Source organism: Onychostoma macrolepis, chromosome 01 (genome assembly GCF_012432095.1).
Source record: "Onychostoma macrolepis isolate SWU-2019 chromosome 01, ASM1243209v1, whole genome shotgun sequence".
Classification (NCBI taxonomy): domain Eukaryota; kingdom Metazoa; phylum Chordata; class Actinopteri; order Cypriniformes; family Cyprinidae; genus Onychostoma; species Onychostoma macrolepis.
In genome coordinates this window covers 34,145,789-34,167,543 of record NC_081155.1, presented here as the reverse complement: position 1 = coordinate 34,167,543, position 21,755 = coordinate 34,145,789, and the positions used below count along the sequence as shown (strand labels likewise).

General features: G+C 37.1%; 1 protein-coding gene across 2 annotated transcripts; it reads left to right on the top strand.

Annotated features, from left to right (window-relative positions):
- The first annotated feature begins 10,366 nt into the window (after positions 1-10,366).
- tlr3 (toll-like receptor 3) lies at positions 10,367-21,641 on the top strand. Of its 2 annotated transcripts, none has more exons than XM_058790690.1 (6): positions 10,367-10,421; positions 16,332-16,441; positions 16,657-17,135; positions 17,593-17,787; positions 18,335-20,184; positions 20,410-21,641. In XM_058790690.1, the coding sequence occupies exons 3-6, from the start codon at positions 16,695-16,697 to the stop codon at positions 20,636-20,638; spliced, it is 2,715 nt and encodes a 904-aa protein (XP_058646673.1). In that variant the 5' UTR covers positions 10,367-10,421; positions 16,332-16,441; positions 16,657-16,694; the 3' UTR covers positions 20,639-21,641. The 2 variants fall into 2 exon arrangements, with proteins under 2 accessions (XP_058646673.1, XP_058646682.1); XM_058790699.1 differs by lacking the exon at positions 10,367-10,421 and adding an exon at positions 16,224-16,313 and having other exon boundaries at positions 16,400-16,441.
- Positions 21,642-21,755: the final 114 nt, after the last annotated feature.

Sequence of the window (21,755 nt, the reverse complement as noted above, 5' to 3'; positions counted from 1 at the left end):
CTCATTGTCTGCTTAGATTTGCTCATTATCTATTTGTCAAGCGAAACAATGAATTTAAAGTGTTCTTACATGTACTAAATTATTAAATTACATTTTATTGTTTATGAAACAATGAATCAAAAGAGTTTAAAGGTACAGTAATGTTTCCTCTGATACAGTGGCTCTGATCCTCACACCAATGTAAAACAAGTTGCTGTCAATTGCCCTCTTAGCCAGGAGTGAAATATTGCACTCAACATAATATATAATACAATACAATACAATATAAATTACAACTGCACTGTTTTAGAAGTCACTGGCACATGGCAAATCTAGGGGCTTTGTGGCTGGATGTCACATTCTCATGAAATTTTAAAATGTTTTTCCTCAGAAGACATTTAGCCATGGTCTGGTGGGATTCAGAAAAACAGTAGATATCCTGATTTTATCAAAATATCTTAACCATGCATTTTACTGTACTTGTCTATTTTTACAGTACCTGTTTCTAAAACATTTCCTCCTTATAATAATAATCTCATAAGAGCAATAAGGAGAAATAACAAGAGAGGGCATTTACGGTGAGATTTCAGCTCTGTCACAAATGCCCCACTGTACTGCTATGCTGGCGTGGAGACTCAGTCTCAAATACCCCACATCAGTAACACCTCAGACTACTGCAGATCAAAGATGTCCAAATATAATCTCTTCACTTATAGCTGACCTTTGCAATAGAATATGATTGTGTGTACATGTGTGCATGTGTTTGAGTATGTGTTTAGTCTTAGCAGCTAGCCAGGTCTCTTGGTTATCTGAACTGGAAAATTCACCATGACATTTGAGGGGATGTTTTCGAGGGGCCAGTCATCAACACATGGGATCTCAGTGGGACAACGATAATGAATAAAAATACAAATGTTCATTGTTGGTTCATGTTAGCTCAGCTACATAAAATAAGATCAACAGATGCAACTTTTGATTTTAATAATGTATTCGAAAATATTGAAGTCAACATAATCCACCCAAAAAAATGAAAATTCGGTCATCCTTTACTCACCCTCAAGTTTTTCCAAACCTGTATGGGAAAAGAAAAGAAGATATTTTGAAGAATGTTGGTAACCAAACAGTTGCTGGCAGCCATTGACTTTCATAGTAGGGGAAAGTCAATGGCTACCAGCAACTGTTTGGTTATCTTGATCATCCCTGGTCTTTCTTGTGAAGCTAAATGACCATAAAGGCTTTTCTGGTTAAGCTAGTTCAAAGTATCAGGGAAGGACACTAGAATATAGCTTCTAAAACATGCAAGTGACGTTTTCAGGTAGGATTTCTTTTTGTGTTCAAGCAACAAATTTAAATAAGCTGAGCTGAATCTAAAGTATAATTTGCGCTTCTTTAGCTGGGTTAAAACCAAGCTAATTTACACCGTGGAACAGTATACACTCTGAAAACACACGGATGAGTACCCACATACACACACAGCACGTCACATGTCACAGCCCTCCACTTACAGCATGACATCATGCACTCTCTAATTATCTCACATGTGAGCACCAAAAATACCATGGAACGTAGCTTGCATGCTTTCTATTCACACATACACACACAGCCACACTTTGTTGCGTCTACAATATGTGATGAAATACGCAGGAAAAAATAACACCCTTATCTCCTGCTACTGTTCACTTCACATTCCCTGCACTTGATAGTGTGGCTTTATCTCTGTCTGCTTAGCTTTAGCCACGTAGCATTCGAGACAGGAACATTCCAGCATTAGGTCATTTTTCTAAGAGTAATGAATGGATTCAAGAGCTCTTCAACTCACCTTTGATCTTGAGATAATGGAATCTTTACTGAATGTGCACCGGCCAATATTGCAGCCATCTTGGACTTATACTGAGACCAAGTAGTTTCACACAGTCTTCAGTAAACAATGGCATTGAAGAAATACATTATTCACAGTGTGTGTGTGTGACATGTGTTTTTCTTTTTTTTGACGAAAGTGTCAGGCTTCTGATCTGACTGGAATCTCATGCAAGTGCACATTTTGTAAAGCAACTTTTGTACTTTAACACAAAAAATCCAGCCTTTTAACTAAATTATCATGCAATTCAGTTTATGTGACAGATTTTAAAGAGGCTGAGAAGAAAGAAAGCACTGTTCATTAAAAAATCTCATAACGTTCGAGCACTACCTCTGTCCTCAGTTGATAAATTTGGTGTCTTTTGTCTCATTCTCTGCATTTGTTTCTGTCCTCCCCTTTGTCTACCATGTTAAACTTTATTGGCTTCGCATTCAAGCAGAATTAAATGATGCAGTATTGATCTTCCACTAGCTGTGCTGAAGTGGATTATCACTCTTTCTCTCTCTCTCCCCTCATTTTTGCTCTATCAGAAGGTTTTTTTTCAATATCTTAGCAGGTTTTGCACTGTTATTTAATAATATCTTCTGCCTCAGAGTAAAACATTTTAAAAAGTAATTGTAAGATGAATTTTAAAATAAGGTGCCATATAAAATAACAGTATGAGGTATCAGTGAAAAAAAGGCACAATTGGGGGAAAAAAAAGTTGGAATTGTGAATATAAAGGTCATAATTACCTTTTCTTTTTTTACTCTGAGGTGGAAACAGCTACCATAGTTGCCTGTTTTGACCGTTACCTGATTTGCATGATTTCTTTAGTGAGTCGGGTGCTAAAACAAACACAGAGTGTGTTCAAGTAAACAGTGTTATCATTCTGTCTTTGTGTTCTTAATTATACTACAGTGGCCATCTGAATCATGACACAAACGTCTTGGGGCCCTTTAGTCCTACATCACTAGTTTTACATAACTACCCCCTTAAACACACTCTTGCCACTGTACAGACCTCAAGGCCTCTGACCACACATATACACACTCGCTATTTATACCCATCTACTTCAACTGTTCCTAGACACTCTGGTTTTGAAAGCATCCAGTCTGAATATGAATTAACAATAAATTCAGTGCCTCATACTGAGAAAGTGAGAGAAAGAGAGACATTTTGACAGGATGGAATGGGAGAGAGAACACCAAACGAAACAGACTGAGTGGAAAAAGAAGAGAGCAGAAGTGAGAAGACTGGAACAGAGGGTGAGACCCTGTCATGTTTAACATCTCCATCACTTTCACAGCTGAGTGATGTTTGGGGGAAGAGGAATGATTTCCACTTTCACACATGAATGCACACATGTACAAACACGTTTACCTTGCTGTCTAAATGAGAGCACACTACATACTTCTATTGTTTTAATATAAAGTCATTTTTAATAACTATAGGCTAATCTTGTAGAAAGTAGTTCAAAGATCTTGTTCAAAGATGTTTATAACAAATTTTTACTTTGGTTTGACAACACCTTGTTTGAAAGTTTTGAAAACTATTTAGATAAAAGATAGATATATAGACACATAAAATGATAGACCGATACAGTAGAATGATAAAATGATATATAGATAGACAACAAATAGATACAATGATAGAACAATAGAACACATAGCTAGCTAGCTAGATAGATAGAATAATTGATTGATTGATTTATTGACTGATTAATTGATTGAAAGATGGATGGAAGCATTTTTTTTTCTTTTTCTAAACAAGTCATTAATTGTTTTCCAAACTTGCTTGAATGTCTGCAAAGTATTGTATGTACAAGGCATTCAAACTTTTGATGCAAGCATTTTTGCTCTCACAGACACACACACACACATTGCCTTGACCATTTTTTGGTAATTCGAAGTATGTACACACACATCCTGTGTCTGTGATGAATGTAAAAATAAATGGCTGGAATAAATGGTCTGCCATGCCAGGGTGTGGTTCACGCACTCACACTTAGCATACTTCACTCACAAGGCATCAAAGCCACCTCTGCAGAATAATAGAGCATAATAATAGAGCCGGCTCTCAGCGGCACTTAGCAATCAGCATCTCTCCTACACTTATGCCGGCTAGCACCTACACACTCAGACAGCGAGAGAGACACACACACACTCATTCTGGGCATATGCACACTCTTCAGAGCTGCAGGTCATTTACAGTGAACTGTACTTAGATTCATTTACTCAAGAAAAAATAAGCTTTTTCCTGCTCTCTGCTGCTCTCTCATTAGCAGTACAGATGCTGGGGATCGGCGCTGTGGCACACTGGCATAAGGAGATGGAGCTGACAATTGGATTGCTCTGCCACAATGTGGATGTAAACACACCCACACACTTGCACAAGCACACAAAACAGAAAACACAACATTATGTCTGTTGTAGTAAAGCATTGTGTGAGAGACTGCCTGATTTGCATGACTGTTAGAACATATCTCTCTTAAATCACATATCTCTCTTAAATCACAGATGGAGACGAAAGGCTTACTGTGATTTTGCCAAATAGGATGTGTTCCCACATCAACATCCTTCTTGATCCTGTAATAACATTCCTGTCAGACAGATTTTATATTTAGGTTAGGACAAAGGCTTTTTTTATTAGTCTGCCTGGAAACAATTGTCTTTAAAAGGTACAACAAGTATTTTGAGGATGATATACACAGGTGAATATCGTGAAAATGTTTTTTTACTTATTTCAAAAAGTGAAACGTTCATATATTCTAGATGTTTTTAGACATCTTTTTAGTTTTTTTGTTTTAATTTTGATAATTAGAGCTTACAGCTCATGAAAGTAAAAAATCCAGTATCTCAAAATATTAGAATATTTACATTTGAGTTTCATTAAATGACTGTCCCTACAGTATAAATTCCAGGTATCTCTTGTTCTTTGAAACCACAATAATGGGGAAGACTGCTGACTTGCCAATGGTCCAGAAGATAATCATTGACACCCTCCACAAAGAGGGTAAGTCACAGAGGGTCATTACTGAAAGGGGTGGCTGTTCAGAGAGTGCTGTATCAAAGCATATTAAATGCAAAGTTGACTGGAAGGAAGAAATTGGGTAGAAAAAGGTGCACAAGCAACAGGGATGACCGCAAGCTTGAGAATACTGTCAAGGAAAGCCGATTCAAACACTTGGGAGAGCTTCACAAGGAGTGGACTGAAGCTGGAGTCAGTGCATCAAGAGTCACCACGCTCTTCAGGAAAAGGGCTACCAAACCACTTCTGAAACAGAAAGCGTCAGAAGCATCTTACCTGGGCAAAGGAGAAAAAGAACTGGACTGTTGCTCAGTGATCCAAAGTCCTCTTTTCAGATAAAAGTAAATTTTGCATTTCATTTGGAAATCAAGGTCTGGAGTCTGGAGGAAGACTGGAGAGGCACAGAATCCAAGCTGCTTGAAGTCCAGTGTGAAGTTTCCGAAGTCAGTGATGATTTGGGGTGCCGTGACATCTGCTGGTGTTGGTCCATTGTGTTTGATCAAGTCCAGTTTCAATGCAGCCGTCTACCAGGAGATTTTGGAGCACTTTATGCTTCCATCTGCTGACAAGCTTTATGGAGATTCTGATTTCCTTTTCCAGCAGGACTTTAGCACCTGCCCACAGGGCCAAAACCACTTCCAAGTGGTTTGCTGACCATGATATTACTGTTACCAACATGCCTGACCTCAACCCGTATGGAATCTATGGGATATTTTCAAGAGAAAGATGAGAAACAGTCGATTCAACAATACAGACTAGCTGAAGGCTCAATAGTGCCTCAGCAGTGCCACAGGCTGATCGCTTCCATGCCACACCTCACCTCACTGATGCTGGTGTGTTTGCTAAAGGAGCCCCGACCAAGTATTGAGTGCATAAATGAACATACTTTAAAGAATTTGAACTTTTCTGTTTTGCAAATCCTTTTTTTGATTGATCTTAGGAAATATTCTAATATTTTGAGATACTGGATTTTTGACTTCCATGAGCTGTAAGCTCTAATCATCAAAATGAAAACAAAACAAAAATAAACTTTTGAAATGTTTTACTTTACATGTAACGAATCTAGAATATATGAAAGTTTCACTTTTAGTGAAGGTATGGCTTTGTAAGATCACAGACTATGGGGTACTAAATTCATGGTCACCAAGAGGGAGATACAGTACAAGGTCAAGTGGGCTGACTTTTCCACTGGTTAGTAATTAGCTAATGGCTCAATCAATTCTAGCAACCCATAAAAGAGACATCACAATAGGGGACTTATTATCCATTGTAAAAATCTAAATACACAGTTTCTCATTCTCCATCTAAATCATTGTTTGGCATGATAAATGAGTGTTTTTTTCAGTCTGATGAACAGGCTTAGGGGGCTTCTGAGCAGCTGTTCTGAATATAATCTGGTTTCTTTTCTTTCCCTTCTTTGGTAGCAGCTCTATGTATCTTCTGTCACATGACTAAAAGCATTATCCTATCATACTCACATTATCGCTATCATAGCCAAAAAGGGATTGAGGACGGATATGTTTTTCACAGATGCAGAAGTCTGGCAGGACAAAAATGCAATGAATGGATCAAAGAATGCATTCCCACACATTCCACAGCAAACAAAGTGGAATTTCCTGGGAGGGTCAACTACTGTGCAACTTCCTTTAACTAATCAGAGAAAAAGAACATGTTTCATAGCATTTGTTACATCTGACCTTCCCAAAATAAGAAATCAAGAAACAATACTTAACAGAAAAAGTTAAATACAATACAACAGCCTTATGAAATGCTTATTTCCTGTACTTGTAAATCAGATGTTATGATGTTAACTCTCATATTTTTTGATACTTGATAGCTCAAAAAACATTCCTAAATTTGACACATTGGCTCAAAAGATAAAGATTTTCCATAATTCTTGATTTTTGTGTTTGAGTTTGAATCGATTTTTTTAATAATCTATTGACAAAATAAAATATCATTAATTTATAATTATTAAATATAACAATAAAAACAATTTCCATTTTTATTTATTTTATGATAACTAAACATATGAACTTGTTATGATCTATTATAATTAATATATTAATAATTGGTAATGATTAAATACAACAGCAATAATAATGCCCTTTATTATTTTATTTTATATTTTATTTAATTTTAATTTGATTTGACTTCATATTTTGTATGAGAAATGATTAAATGATTAAACAAAATGCACACATTTAAAATGTTAATTATAATTATATAGTTATTAAATACAGCAGCAACAACAACAACAGTAATAATAGTAATATATGAAAACTGATAAAACTGTAATGTTTAAAAAAAATAGATTATTATTATGACAGCATTAATAATAATAATAATAATAATAATTAATTAATTATGTTCTTTATTATTATTATTATAATCAGTAGTAGTAGTAGTAGTAGTATTGGTTAATTTTAAAATTATTATAATTATTTTACACACACATTATTGGGGGCTCCGGGACCCCAAACACAAAGTAAGTAAAGTCAATCTCAACAGAAAAATAAGATGTAAGGATACTCCAGGGCCTTTCTGTAAGTCCGACCATTTCAAGCAAAGCCTTCAATGAAATCTGACTGGTGTTTCCTATAAAGTTTGATGTTACTTGCTGTTTTGTGTTGTATTAGAGGCTGTTTCTGCTCTGTTCTGTGCTGAGCTATACTGCTGATCTGGGTGTAGTATTGATGCCCTGCTGCCCCAGGGGGCACATTATGTGTGTGTGAGTGAGTGTGCGTGTTTGTGTGGCTGAGTCAGCGATTGGCTTACACTGCAGCCCCTGATGTGAAAAAAGCACCATGAGCTATTGTTTTCACACACATACACTCGTCATCACAAAGCACCGACTCTACCAATTATCCACATATAAAGCTACAAGGGTTTATGGCCCATACTGTAACGTCTTCCTGACCTTCCACTGAAAAGACATTTTATCAGGTGATTGATGCTCTGCTGAGACATTTTAAGTTATTAGATATCGACGGTAGATCTGCCTCATCTACATGTCCGGATCTATTTCATCACCATTACTTAACAAGTAGGAATGAAATTGCCCACTGTTATTAACCCACAGCAATTCCTTTTTTCAGCACAACATCAACACTCTGCACACCCACAAACACATACAATAGAGTAAGATGACCTCTAAACACCATTTGTCAGCAACTGAGAATGCAGGCTTGCTACCGCAGTGTAATACTCTAGGAAAAATGTAAACACACACATATTTAGATGATAGATAGATAGATAGATAGATAGATAGATAGATAGATATCTCTTACCTTGTCTAAAGTTGCAGTACAATCCAAATCCAGAGAGCTTGTATATTGTATGTGTGTATATGTGATGCTCAGATTGAGGGATTACTTCAAAACCACTGTTAGGCATTCATTAGCTCTCTCTGTTTGTCTTTCTGAAATATACTGTGATTTCTCTGTAGCCGTTGTGGTTATTCCATCTACATGAATGGATTTTGACACGTGGACGTAAAGAAATGCCTACTGTATCCAAGTATGTGTTTCTTCATAAGTAGATTCCGTCTTGTGAATGTGACAGTAATGTTCTCCCACAACAGCTCTCTCTGTCTTCCTCTCCATTGCTGACTCCAGTGCACGGCTGATTTCTGCAAGGTTTGCTCTCGCTCTCTCTCAGTTTCTTTTCTCTCTTACTTAATTGTCCATCAATTTTCTCGAAACCTCTTTTCTCCCTCTCTCCCTGTAGGAATATTTTTCATCTGCATCCCTCAGTCTGTAAAGGCCACAGTGCAGATCTCTGTACTGATAAATGGCAACTGATCAAATCTTGGAGACACACGACTGCTGACAACAGGAAGACCACCTTTCGTCTTCACTTTTGATTTTCTACTCGCTTTCCTTTTTCTTCTAGGGACAGAGAGGCAATACAAATTGAGGAATATACATAGGAGTATAAACCTCTATCATTGCCGTGAAATTAAAACATTGTAAAAACTGTCAAAATACAGTAAAAACAGTAATATTGTGCAATATTGTTACATTTAAAAGGAGCTTAAAAGAGTTTTCTACGTTAATATATTTTAAAATGTAATTTATTCCTGTAATGGAACAGCTGAATTTTTAGCCATTACTATTCTTTGATAAATAGACATTTTTTGTAACATTATTAATGTCATTCCTGTCACATTTAATCAATTTAATGCATCCTTGCTGAATAAAAGTATACATTTTTTTCTTTCTTTTACTTTTTTTTTCACACCAAACTTTTGAATGACAGTGTATCATATGTGTATATGATGTGTTTCCATAAAATATTAAGCAGCAAAAACTGTTTTCAACATTTACAATAATAATGAAACAAAAATTCCTGAGCACCAAATCAGCGTATTAGAACGATTTTTGAACGAACATGGCAGCGAAAATATATACTGTATATACCGTATATATATATATATACTGTATGTAGAGAGAGAGAGAGAGAGAGAACACTTTTTTTTTTTTAAAGTGCCCCTATTATGGGTTATGAAAGGCCCATATTTTGGTTTTGGGAGTCCCCAACAGCAGGCTGACATGCATGCAAGGTCAAAAAATTATGGAAGCCTGTTTCCACCACTGAATAAAAAATAATTAAAAAAATGTCATTGCGACCTTTTCTCTCACAATTCTGACTTTTTTTCACAGAATTGCGTGATATAAACTCACAATTGTGAGTCATAAAGTCGAAAAATTACGATTTATAAAGTCACAATTGCGAGATAAAAATTCTGATTATTTCTCGCAATTGCGAGTTTATATCTCACAATTCTGACTTTTTTTCTTGCAATTCTGACCTTTTTTCTCAGAATTGCATGATATAAACTTGCAATTGTGAGTTAAAGTCCAATTTTGAGGGGAGGGGGAAATACTGATATGCTCTCAGAATTGCGAGTTTATATCACGCAATTCCGACTTTATTTCTCAGAATTGCGAGTTTATATCACACAATTCTGAAAAATAAAGTCAGAATTGCGAGTTTGTATTTCTAATTATGAGAAAAAGGTAAGAATTGTGAGGTAAAAAGTCGCAATTAGCTTTTTTATTTTTTATTCAGTGGCGGAAACGGGCTTCGATAAAAAACACTTTCATTTTCTTATAATGTGCATTTATTTTTACCTTATTTGCTCAACGACTCCCAAAAGATTTGCTCAACGATTCATTTTTCCAAATCCCTCCTTTGCGTGACGCTAATCTGCGGTGATTGGTCCAATTTTGTCCATTTCATTTTGTGATTATTTTTAATGCTCAAAAGCAGCACCAAGTAGCAAAGAATGAATTAGCATTTTCATTCAGACCAACTCCAAAACGGGAGGGCAATATGCTAATGTTTCATGTTGACATCAACATGTTGACATTCGTTTTAAAAATGACTCGTTTCAATGATTCAGACTCGACTCTTTCTTTTGAGAGACGGTAGAGAATGAGAATGTGACGTAACGCCGCGTTGAGTTCTGGGAAACTGCTTTGTTTTAATTTGCTTTAGTTGAAAATGGAGGCCATTATTGGAATTGAAAAGGTTAGAATAAACCTGAAAAGTACGTGATCGTTGTCATCTGGTGAGTTTGGCTAATCGTGAAATAGCTGTGTTGACATCAAAGCTCCTGCAGTTGCTCTGAAGAAACTGCGGCGGCTGAGTCAGCCGGCTGCTCTCGAAACGCTCTCGCGGCACTTTGATGCCACACTTGACAGTGACGTGGCGTCGGCACCATCTCAAGTCGGACACAATTTCTAACCGGCATGCACTGCTTCAAGTCAGAATTTGATCAATCTGCGCACCGCTGAGTTAAGTCGAACGCACCTAATAACTTTATACATGGTGCACTTTCAGATTTAAAACTTTGCATGATGTTTTCATTCACTTACATCTGTGTAACACACTGCATGAAAGGTACTTTTCAAAAATCATAATAAGGGCACTTTAAATAGTAATGTTATTTCACAACATTTTAATTTAAAAAAAATGCAGCCTTGGTGAGCATAAAAGACTTCTTTCAAAAACATTACAAATCTCAATTATTTTTATAATTATCTTATAATCCTTATAATTATTGACTAGTAGTGTATATTAAAAATAAATCTTTGCATATTACAATTTGACTTTACTGCCCAGCTGGAATATAATGTAATGCATACTGCATTGAGTAATTACAGCACAACCATATACAGTACTCTGTAGAGATGTACAACATAATAAATCCACTGATGTATGTATTGATGTAGAATATACAGATAGTGTAAGCAGCATACAGTATAGACTGAGGTACAGTATACAGAACTGGCCTCACTTCAAGGTCATCAAGGGTCACGTCTTTCTGTTCTGATCTCTGAAAGAATGCTTGGGAATAACAAACTGAAAGAGATTGTTGAGAGAAGAGATAAAAGGAGGAGACAAAAGAGGAGTTCTGTCTAGAGAGATGAAGATAAAGAAAGTGTATTATGTTGTCACTTCAATTATGCATGAACTGAACAGGTAAAGAGGCAGGTTGGTGATTATTTAGGTCATAAGGTGGAAAGACTGTTGTACAAATACAAATGTTTATGATACGATGATACGATGAACATTTGAATCCAAATCTGTGTTATTCACATTCACAAGCAGAGAATGCATCCTCTATGTGTAATCTGTATCCCTTTGACTAATAATATAATTAATGCTAAAATAAAGCAGGCTTATATTTCAAAAGAGTCTGCAGACCATAAGGGAAAAATATTTTTTTTTTTTTTTTTTTTAACGTACAGTACGTATATACAAAGATGGCCTTGTCAGCTGGATGCATCTGCTAACAGAAACTCCACTACTTCATCCCTGCACTTGATGCTCTTATAACAAGATGATATAAGCTCTGATCTGCATAGTCACTGGTAACTGAATTAGCTTCAACCTCATCCTTTTACATTCAAATTCATACAGTCCATAAATTATGCAAAATTTCGAATGGTTCAGGCATTACCTACCACTGATCCTTTTAGAGTCACAGAGCGTACATTAGAGTCTGTATGGGTGCCTGAAGTGATGGATTGCCTGCAGTAACTATCAGTGAGAATAGCTGCATGTTACTATTAACTGTGTCAGCGAAACAGGCACAGGTTGACCAGCACACACAGAATATTGATCACTTGTTTGGAGTGAATAATTGCTGACCATGAAAGGACACAAATACACACACATAAATACCTGTCCAGCATTGTTCAGCCACTATAGTATGGCGAGATATATGGAAGTAAAAGGTAAAGAAAAGACAGGTTGTACTGATTCGGCTGAAATTGAAAAGGGAGTGTTAAACACAGTGTCATGACAAGTACAAATCTGGTGCTATTTTATTACTTTATTTGTATTTAACAAATGCTGATGGAATAAACATCCTGAAAGGTGTCCTGTCTTAAGGCCAAGAGCTATACTGATGCAGAGAGTGGTAACCTGCTGTTTGTCAATGAGTCATCAGATTCCAGGTGCCCTTCCACTTCCAGCTGCAGTTGCTAGGTAACAGCACACATCAGAATCTAAATTCTTAAGAACCACAGAGATTCCTCAAGACACTTTCTTTGCTGAACTCTGACACCAAGGTGTTCACTGTAGTCTTATGAAACCAAATGCTGAGTTCTAATGACATTTTCCGAATTTAAATTTTAATTAAAGTTATTAAAGAGATAGACAAAGCATTTCCATACCTCGGAATTCAGCTAAAGCTGTCTGTGCCTTCGAAGTGTGTAGCATGTATCCAATAGCCTATTCATTCAAGTAGGCTAAATAGTTAGCAATGCTACGAAATTCATCTTTTCATGTTCGTACTCAAATGTAGATTTATTTTTAATTAATGAACATTATGTTATTGCAAAGTGTTTTTTTTTCTTCTCTCTCTCTCTCTCGCTCTCTCTCTCTTTCTTCTCATTTTGAAATCTGTGGCGCCCCCATTCGGACATTTTGCTGAATTACTGCTGAAGCGACGTCCCATTTGAATATTGATATAAAACAAGCAGATTATTTCGGAAATGAACTAATGTGTGTGTGTGTGTGTGTGTGTGTGTGTGTATATATATATATAGGGTGAATTCGGGGACACTGGGTAATATGGGGCACCTAAACTCCAGTGTGTTTATTTCCTGTTCTAATATAATTTAGTCAACAGGACTTTTAGCCTACTATAATTTTAGCATGGATGTCATGTGACTGAAATCACATGACTTCATGGGGGTGTTTCCACAGAAAGGGGCGGGGCACATGTCAATCAAGAAACTCCCCTGGGAATTGCATGATGAGCTCAATAACATAGGATTCTGACTAGATTCATGTTAAGGACATACATCTGTTATAAACAATGTTCCTAATGGTTGTCAAATTATGTTTGTGATCTATTTAAGCAACAAAATATGTATTAAAGTGTTGAAAATGTGTTTTATTTTTTTTTCTTTCAAATGTTTTTTTGTTGTCCCACATTATCAAATGTGATTGAGAATGTGGGACAGCATGCTTTGGGTAATCTGGGACAGTCTTCAAATGGGGAAAATATGCATTTAGGGACTTTATAAATCTAATGACAAGGGCTAATATATGCCATAATGAGAAATGGGTGTTAATGCTGGAGGTTACATTAGCACAAGTTTACAGTAGCTAGCAGCTAGCTAAACCAGCTAGCTAGAGAGATGCTACAGAGACAGAATCTGGGAAATGTATTCCAATAGCAAGCAAAGGTATCAGGATGAAGTAAACCGTTAATTTCATTTCCCAAATTCCCAGTTAGTTTAGTATATACAGTGAGGAAAATAAGTATTTGAACACCCTGCTATTTTGCAAGTTCTCCCACTTAGAAATCATGGAGGGGTCTGAAATTGTCATCGTAGGTGCATGTCCACTGTGAGAGACATAATCTAAAAACAAAAATCCAGAAATCACAAATGTATGATTTTTTAACTATTTATTTGTATGATACAGCTGCAAATAAGTATTTGAACACCTGTCTATCAGCTAGAATTCTGACCCTCAAAGACCTGTTAGTCTGCCTTTAAAATGTCCACCTCCACTCCATTTATTATCCTAAATTAGATGCACCTGTTTGAGGTCGTTAGCTGCATAAACACACCTGTCCACCCCATACAATCAGTAAGAATCCAACTACTAACATGGCCAAGACCAAAGAGCTGGCCAAAGACACTAGAGACAAAATTGTACACCTCCCCAAGGCTGGAAAGGACTACGGGGAAATTGCCAAGCAGCTTGGTGAAAAAAGGTCCACTGTTGGAGCAATCATTAGAAAATGGAAGAAGCTAAACATGACTGTCAATCTCCCTCGGACTGGGGCTCCATGCAAGATCTCACCTCGTGGGGTCTCAATGATCCTAAGAAAGGTGAGAAATCAGCCCAGAACTACACGGGAGGAGCTGGTCAATGACCTGAAAAGAGCTGGGACCACCGTTTCCAAGGTTACTGTTGGTAATACACTAAGACGTCATGGTTTGAAATCATGCATGGCACGGAAGGTTCCCCTGCTTAAACCAGCACATGTCCAGGCCCGACTTAAGTTTGCCAATGACCATTTGGATGATCCAGAGGAGACATGGGAGAAAGTCATGTGGTCAGATGAGACCAAAATAGAACTTTTTGGTCATAATTCCACTAAACGTGTTTGGAGGAAGAAGAATGATGAGTACCATCCCAAGAACACCATCCCTACTGTGAAGCATGGGGGTGGTAGCATCATGCTTTGGGGGTGTTTTTCTGCACATGGGACAGGGCGACTGCACTGTATTAAGGAGAGGATGTATTGCCATGTATTGCGAGATTTTGGGGAACAACCTCCTTCCCTCAGTTAGAGCATTGAAGATGGGTCGAGGCTGGGTCTTCCAACATGACAATGACCCGAAGCACACAGCCAGGATAACTAAGGAGTGGCTCTGTAAGAAGCATATCAAGGTTCTGGCGTGGCCTAGCCAGTCTCCAGACCTAAACCCAATAGAGAATCTTTGGAGGGAGCTCAAACTCCGTGTTTCTCAGAGACAGGCCAGAAACCTGACTGATCTAGAGAAGATCTGTGTGGAGGAGTGGGCCAAAATCCCTCCTGCAGTGTGTGCAAACCTGGTGAAAAACTACAGGAAACGTTTGACCTCTGTAATTGCAAACAAAGGCTACTGTACCAAATATTAACATTGATTTTCTCAGGTATTCAAATACTTATTTGCAGCTGTATCATACAAATAAATAGTTAAAAAATCATACATTGTGATTTCTGGATTTTTTTTTTTTTAGATTATGTCTCTCACAGTGGACATGCACCTACGATGACAATTTCAGACCCCTCCATGATTTCTAAGTGGGAGAACTTGCAAAATAGCAGGGTGTTCAAATACTTATTTTCCTCACTGTACAACGGTTCAAATCACTGAGTAGGAGGGGGATTTGCGCCCAGGCCAGTTCAAAATGTTCTGTTCACAAACCACACACACACACACACACACACACACCCCCATACACACCCACATACACACACACCCATACACACCCACATACACACACACACACACACCCATACACACCCACATACACACACACACACACCCGACACCCCCCACACACAGTCATTAGTCAGATAAAATATGAAAATATACATGGCCTTTAATTAACTCAATGAAATGTATTACAAAATACAATGGCACCACAGCGTCAGGAAAAGAGATGGCAACAGAAAGATCGAGGAAGAGAGAGAGAGGGAAATAAGAGAAATGCGAAGAAGCTAAACCAATGGAATGAGAGTAGAATGAAGGGAGCTATTGGTGATATTGTGTTTGGCATGCATAAAGTATGGTGAATATAGGCTTTTTTAGGCCTAATACATATGTCCCAGATTACAAAGTGACCTGTCCCAGATTATCAATTTCCTGCAGAATTTTTTATTTGACACAAAAACACTTATTAGGTGTGGCATGTCTCCTCTGGGCATAATATCTACATGATTTATTCTGGTGTGGTTAGAAAACATCTTAGGAATTTCATAAAAGTTATTTTTAACGTCTTAAAAAAAGCTCGAGAGTCTGCAGCAAGTAGCTACATTTTTGCATCTAGTGGAAAAAGGGGAAATCCCTCTCGGTTTACTCAGTTCCTTTTCTTTCTTTTTTTTTGAGGCCAATAAAAATATTGAGATGGAAACCTATATTTGGAGTAGCAGAAGTGATATGAAATTTATGGCACGTTCATATGATAATACAAGGAAGTTGGTCATTTCTTAGACACAAGAAATTGCCAGATGCGATTGCAATTGTCAAGAAGAATTTTGAAATCCGATGATTCCGATCGAATGTGCATTCAATTAGAGGAACGTGTAATCATATGTATAATCACTTGAGCTCTGTGTCGAATCTGAGTGACGAAATTTGATATCTAGGACACATCTGCGGGATAGGATCCGCCTCTTCGTTTGTTTCACTTCTAAAGAAAGAGGAATTGTTCCTTATTGAAGGTTATTTCCCCCATTCAGAGATTATATGTTTATACAAGAGGACTGTTTTGAGTTGCTTCACACTTTAAACCACTTTAACCATGCAGATATTTGAGCTGAACGAGGGAAATTAGATCGTCACAATTCATGTAAGTCCATGATGATCATACATGCATTACACTTTGTAACAGATTAATACGTTCACGTGTATGATGTATTTGTTAAAAAAGTATTATGCAGTTTAATGACTTCAATAGCAAAATATAACTTATTTTAACTAACAGAAATTATTTTCTAGCAAATTGTACTGTGTATAAACTTTCATACTGTGAATGAAATATTGCAATAATACTGTTTATTACAGCTTGACTTGAGGAAACAAGTAAGAAGGCAGGAAAATATATGGAACCGATGAAACTCATATTGTTGCCCTTGTTCTGCATGTGTTTCCATGGCCAATGTGCAGGCACTGGATATCCACACAAGTCAAAATGTACAATTGGGAATACAATAGTAGACTGTAGTCATATGAATCTAGATGCAGTTCCAACGGACTTACCCCAAAATATCACCACATTGGATGTGTCTCACAATAGACTAAAAACTCTGTCTTCTCTGCATTTGTACTCCAATTTGATAAATATAGATGCTAGCTACAACTCTTTAACTGTCATAGAAGAGGATCTTTGTCTTTCTCTGCCACACCTGCAAAGTCTTAATGTGCAACACAATGAAGTGCATTTGATTAGCGAGAAAGACCTGAAAAACTGTTTTCATTTAACACGACTTGACCTGTCTGACAATAGGCTGAAGCTAAATGGGGAGCCCTTCTCTGTTCTTAAGGTATGTTTATGAAGACATTTTAGTAAATATTAAATGCAAATATTAAATGCAATGAAAAGTTTGAGGTGGCTTTTTATGTGCTTGTTTAAGTTCAGTTAGGTGCCTCCTAGCTACAGTGTTATCTCTAATATTTACATAGAGGGCCAGACTATTATGATTAATTGTGTGTGAAACCAAAGAGACAAGATCAGTATTGTCACCTCTGAATTTTAATAATTTAATGTGTAACTGAAAATATTGTGTGCAGCCTCAGTGGTTTGTTCACAATTAACACACTCTACTCCTTTCTCTGCGCCTGTTCAATGAGAAAAAAGTCTTTATTTGTAAAACTCTGACTAACATTGATAAGCAAATAAATGATTTTATGCTGTGGCCTCTAACCAGAATAAACATTATTTTTTCAGTCTGTTATGGTCTTATAGATAATACATTTCATTAACATTTCCTCCCTATGTAGAGTTTGACGTGGTTGGATGTATCTCGGAACACACTTAAATCGGCTAAACTGGGCACACAACCTCAGCTGCCAAACCTGGTGACTCTTGTTCTCTCTGGAAATGAAATTTCTGTGCTGCAAAAAAATGACTTCTCATTCCTCAGCAATTCCTCTGCATTTCGGGTTCTGATACTCTCGTCTCTGTCTCTTAAAAAGGTAAGCGGAACAGAATGTGACACATGTCAGGTTACTTTCACTGAAAGCACATGAGTATCCATACATAAAACCCTTTCAGAATTTCAGATTCTAGCATGTTTGCCACAGTGCGTGTTTACTCACATCTATCCTTATCTTTCTTGGAAAGCTGTTAGGACTGCATTTCTGTTTTTGGTGCTCAGAAAATTTAACTTTACTGTGATGTTTTCTTTGTGAAATAATATTGAATAGTATTTGACTGATTATGACCTGAAAACATCATGCTAATTATGAAATGCAGTATTGTCAAGTGCCTTTGTAGCGTTAGATTAACAAACAAATGCAACTTGAACTAAACCTTTAAATAAGGGACAGTCAATATGTTTATATGCATTTAAAAAAAATAAAAAATTAAGTTGAACTAAAAACAATAATTTGTAGCTCGAGTATAACTTTGCATGTGAACCAACTCAATGCTATAATGTGTAGTTTCTTAAACCTGGTTTAGCTCTGTCGTTCTCACTCCAACAAACCTTTGTCTTGTTTTTCAATTGTTTTGTTTACCTAGGTAGAGAATGGATGTTTCCAGGCTATTGCTAGACTTTCTGACTTAGTGCTGGACTACAGCAAGATCAGCTTTCAGTTTACCACCAGTCTTTGTGAAGAACTTGCTGGCACAGCTTTGCGAAACCTTTCCCTTAAGAACACTCAACAGGTCTCCCTCTCAAACACAACTTTCCAAGGTCTAGATGAGACTAACATCACAGTGCTTGACCTCAGCAGCAACACAATGACGAAGATTGCTAATGGCACCTTTCAGTGGTTTCCCAGACTGGAAAGTTTATCCCTGGAACATAACTCCCTTAGACACCTAACTAAGGACACCTTCCTTGGATTGGGAAACCTGAGACAGCTTAACCTGCAGAAAGCACTGATTAAGAGTCATACTTCGTCCTTACCAATAATTGATGACCTCTCTTTCCACCATTTGGTCCAATTAGAGCATCTATGCATGGCAAATACTGCATTCCGAGAGATAACTGAGCATATCTTTTCTGGGCTTCTGCACCTGAAGACACTGGATTTGAGTTGGAGCATCACAGGGTTGAAGACTGTCACAAACACAACATTTGCTTCTTTGCAAGATTCTCTACACCTTCAGACTCTTAATCTTACTGCCATGGGTATCAACAAGTTGGCGCCTGGGGCCTTTTCAAGTTTGGGCAACCTCATTACACTCCTACTTGGTCACAATTTCATTAATCAGCAGCTGAAAGGAGATGAGTTAGAAGGCCTTTCTAACATTAAAGAGATTGACATGTCTATAAACCAGCAAAGTATATCCCTTACCAATACGTCATTCATCCACGTCCCTACATTGAGGACTCTAAAACTTGCCCGTGCCCTAAAAGGGACCCTAGATATGGAACCATCTCCATTTACGCCACTTGTCAACCTCACATTTCTAGATCTCAGTAATAACAATATTGCAAACATAAATGCTGGCTTGCTGAAAGGATTGTACCATCTGAAAGTGCTAAAAATGCAGCACAACAACTTGGCTAGGTTGTGGAAGACGGCCAACCCTGGTGGTCCAGTGTTTTTCCTCAAGGATGCCACAAAACTGTCTATTCTGGATCTGGATTACAATGGTTTAGATGAGATCCCACTTAATGCTTTGCGCGGCTTCTTTGAGTTATATGAGCTAAGTCTCCGTGGTAATCTCTTGGATCAGCTGCATGCCTCTGTTTTTGATGACCTACAGTCTTTAAAGTATTTGCATCTTCAAAAGAACCTTATAACATCTGTCCAACGTGTCACATTTGGTGCGCCACTGTCCAATCTGACAGAACTCTACATGGACCGCAACCCCTTTGACTGCACCTGCGAGAGCATCCTGTGGTTCTCTGAGTGGCTGAACTCCACCAATGCCAGTATTCCTGGGTTCCCTCAAAGTTATATCTGTAACACCCCAAATGCCTACTTTAACCGCTCTGTTATGGACTTTGACCCATTGTCCTGCAAGGATATGACACCTTTTAAGGCACTGTACATTTTGAGTAGCACAGCAGTGTTAATGTTGTTGTTCACCGCTTTCCTGGTACACTTCCAAGGATGGAGAATCCAGTTCTTCTGGAGCATAATGGTAAACCGTATGCTGGGGTCACTGAATGACGAAAGCATTACTGAGGGTAGATATGCATATGATGCATATATCATCCACAGTACTGAGGACAAGCCATGGGTGGAACGAAGCTTGCTTCCCCTAGAAGATGAAAAAGTCAATTTTTTTCTTGAATACAGAGATGCAATACCTGGCTTTTCTCAACTTGACACCATTGTAGAAAACATGGGGAAATCCAGGAAAATAATTTTTGTTATTACTGAAATGCTTCTGAAGGATCCATGGTGTAGGCGGTAAGTAAAATTGTCCTTATCTATAACTAATTCAAAAAGGCTAACTACTAATGTATTTAGCGACCATTAATTAAATGCAAACCACTGACCAGTTTCAGTTCTTTAAGATGTACATTTAGATCCTCAAAGAAACACCTCACATATTCACCAAACGCATGCTTCCTTTTTTGCAATTTACTGAAATGCATCAGAAGTTATTCACTTTCTCCTTCTCCCACTCTGCAGATTCAAAGCCCATCATGCACTTCACCAGGTAATGGAGGACAATCGTGACTCACTGATTCTGATCTTTTTGCAAGATGTAACTGATTACAATCTGAACCACTCTCTACATCTTCGTCGTGGCATGTTGAAACCTCGCTGTGTCCTCTACTGGCCTTTACACAGGGAACGAATCCCAGCTTTCCATCAGAAACTCCGCTCAGCACTAGCTTCTACCAACAGGGTCAACTAGTAATGATTTTTTTTTTTCATAAGCAAATCATTTTTATTTTGTGTTAGGTTCTCACTATTTGTACCACAGTCCACACTTGGATTCTCTGTTCCATCTCTTTCAGTTTCAAATTCAAAAGAATTTGCAGGTAAGGTTAGGTACAGTGCAAACACCACCTACTGACATCCAGTGGCCTTTTAAGGAAAAAGCCAAATGTGACCTGGTAAATTATTTTAAGTAAACAGATAAATTTACTCACATGAAAAGTTTCATTACATTTTATTATCCCCTTTAGTAATCACAATAGAATACTACTATTGTGACTCCAAACTAGATAATTCTGTAGGGCCCACACTGTCTAACGTACTGGCTTTTATTTTTTTATTTTTTTACATATTTTTTATGCTCAAAGAGATCCCTTCAGACAAACTTTGTGACCATAACAGTTTCATTTAATCTTTTAGATTTAGCTAGCCATTGCCATCAGGGCCAATATAAAAGGTAAAATATGTATTTAAATTACTTTTGAAAATCAAACCCGTTAAATTACATAAATATAAATATCTTTAAAAAAAACAAATGTATTCATTTCCCTCTCCATTTTTAATAGTTTTAATCAAACAAAATACAGTGGAGCAGTGTGGATATGAAGCTTTGGTATTTTCTCTTAGGTACTAATTATTTGAGAAAGGATAGTACAAACTTGTGTTACACTTTGTCTGTTTTCTAAAGTCTGTGTTAATGCTAAACAGTGTAAATATATTTTGCTTGAGTATTTAACCAAGTGAAATATTGTGTACAATGCAGCCACCCAGTGGTCATTTGTTTAACAAGATGAGAACTCATCTAATTGTTTTTTTGTTTGTTTGTACCTTATACCACTCACATTTCATAGCATTGGTTTTTATTTTTTGAAAGTCTAATGAACATGGAGATATTGCCATATGTGATAACTAGTCTTGGTCTCCCAAATAATGTATAAAAATAAAATAATAATAATAAAAAAACATATATAAAATATCAACGCTACTGAAGTCTTTATGATTTATTATTTTTCATTAAACATTAAATGAAAATTGTGATCAAATTGGTTGTCTTTTTCTGCTTTTATTCTGCTTGTGCAGAATAAACAACAAAC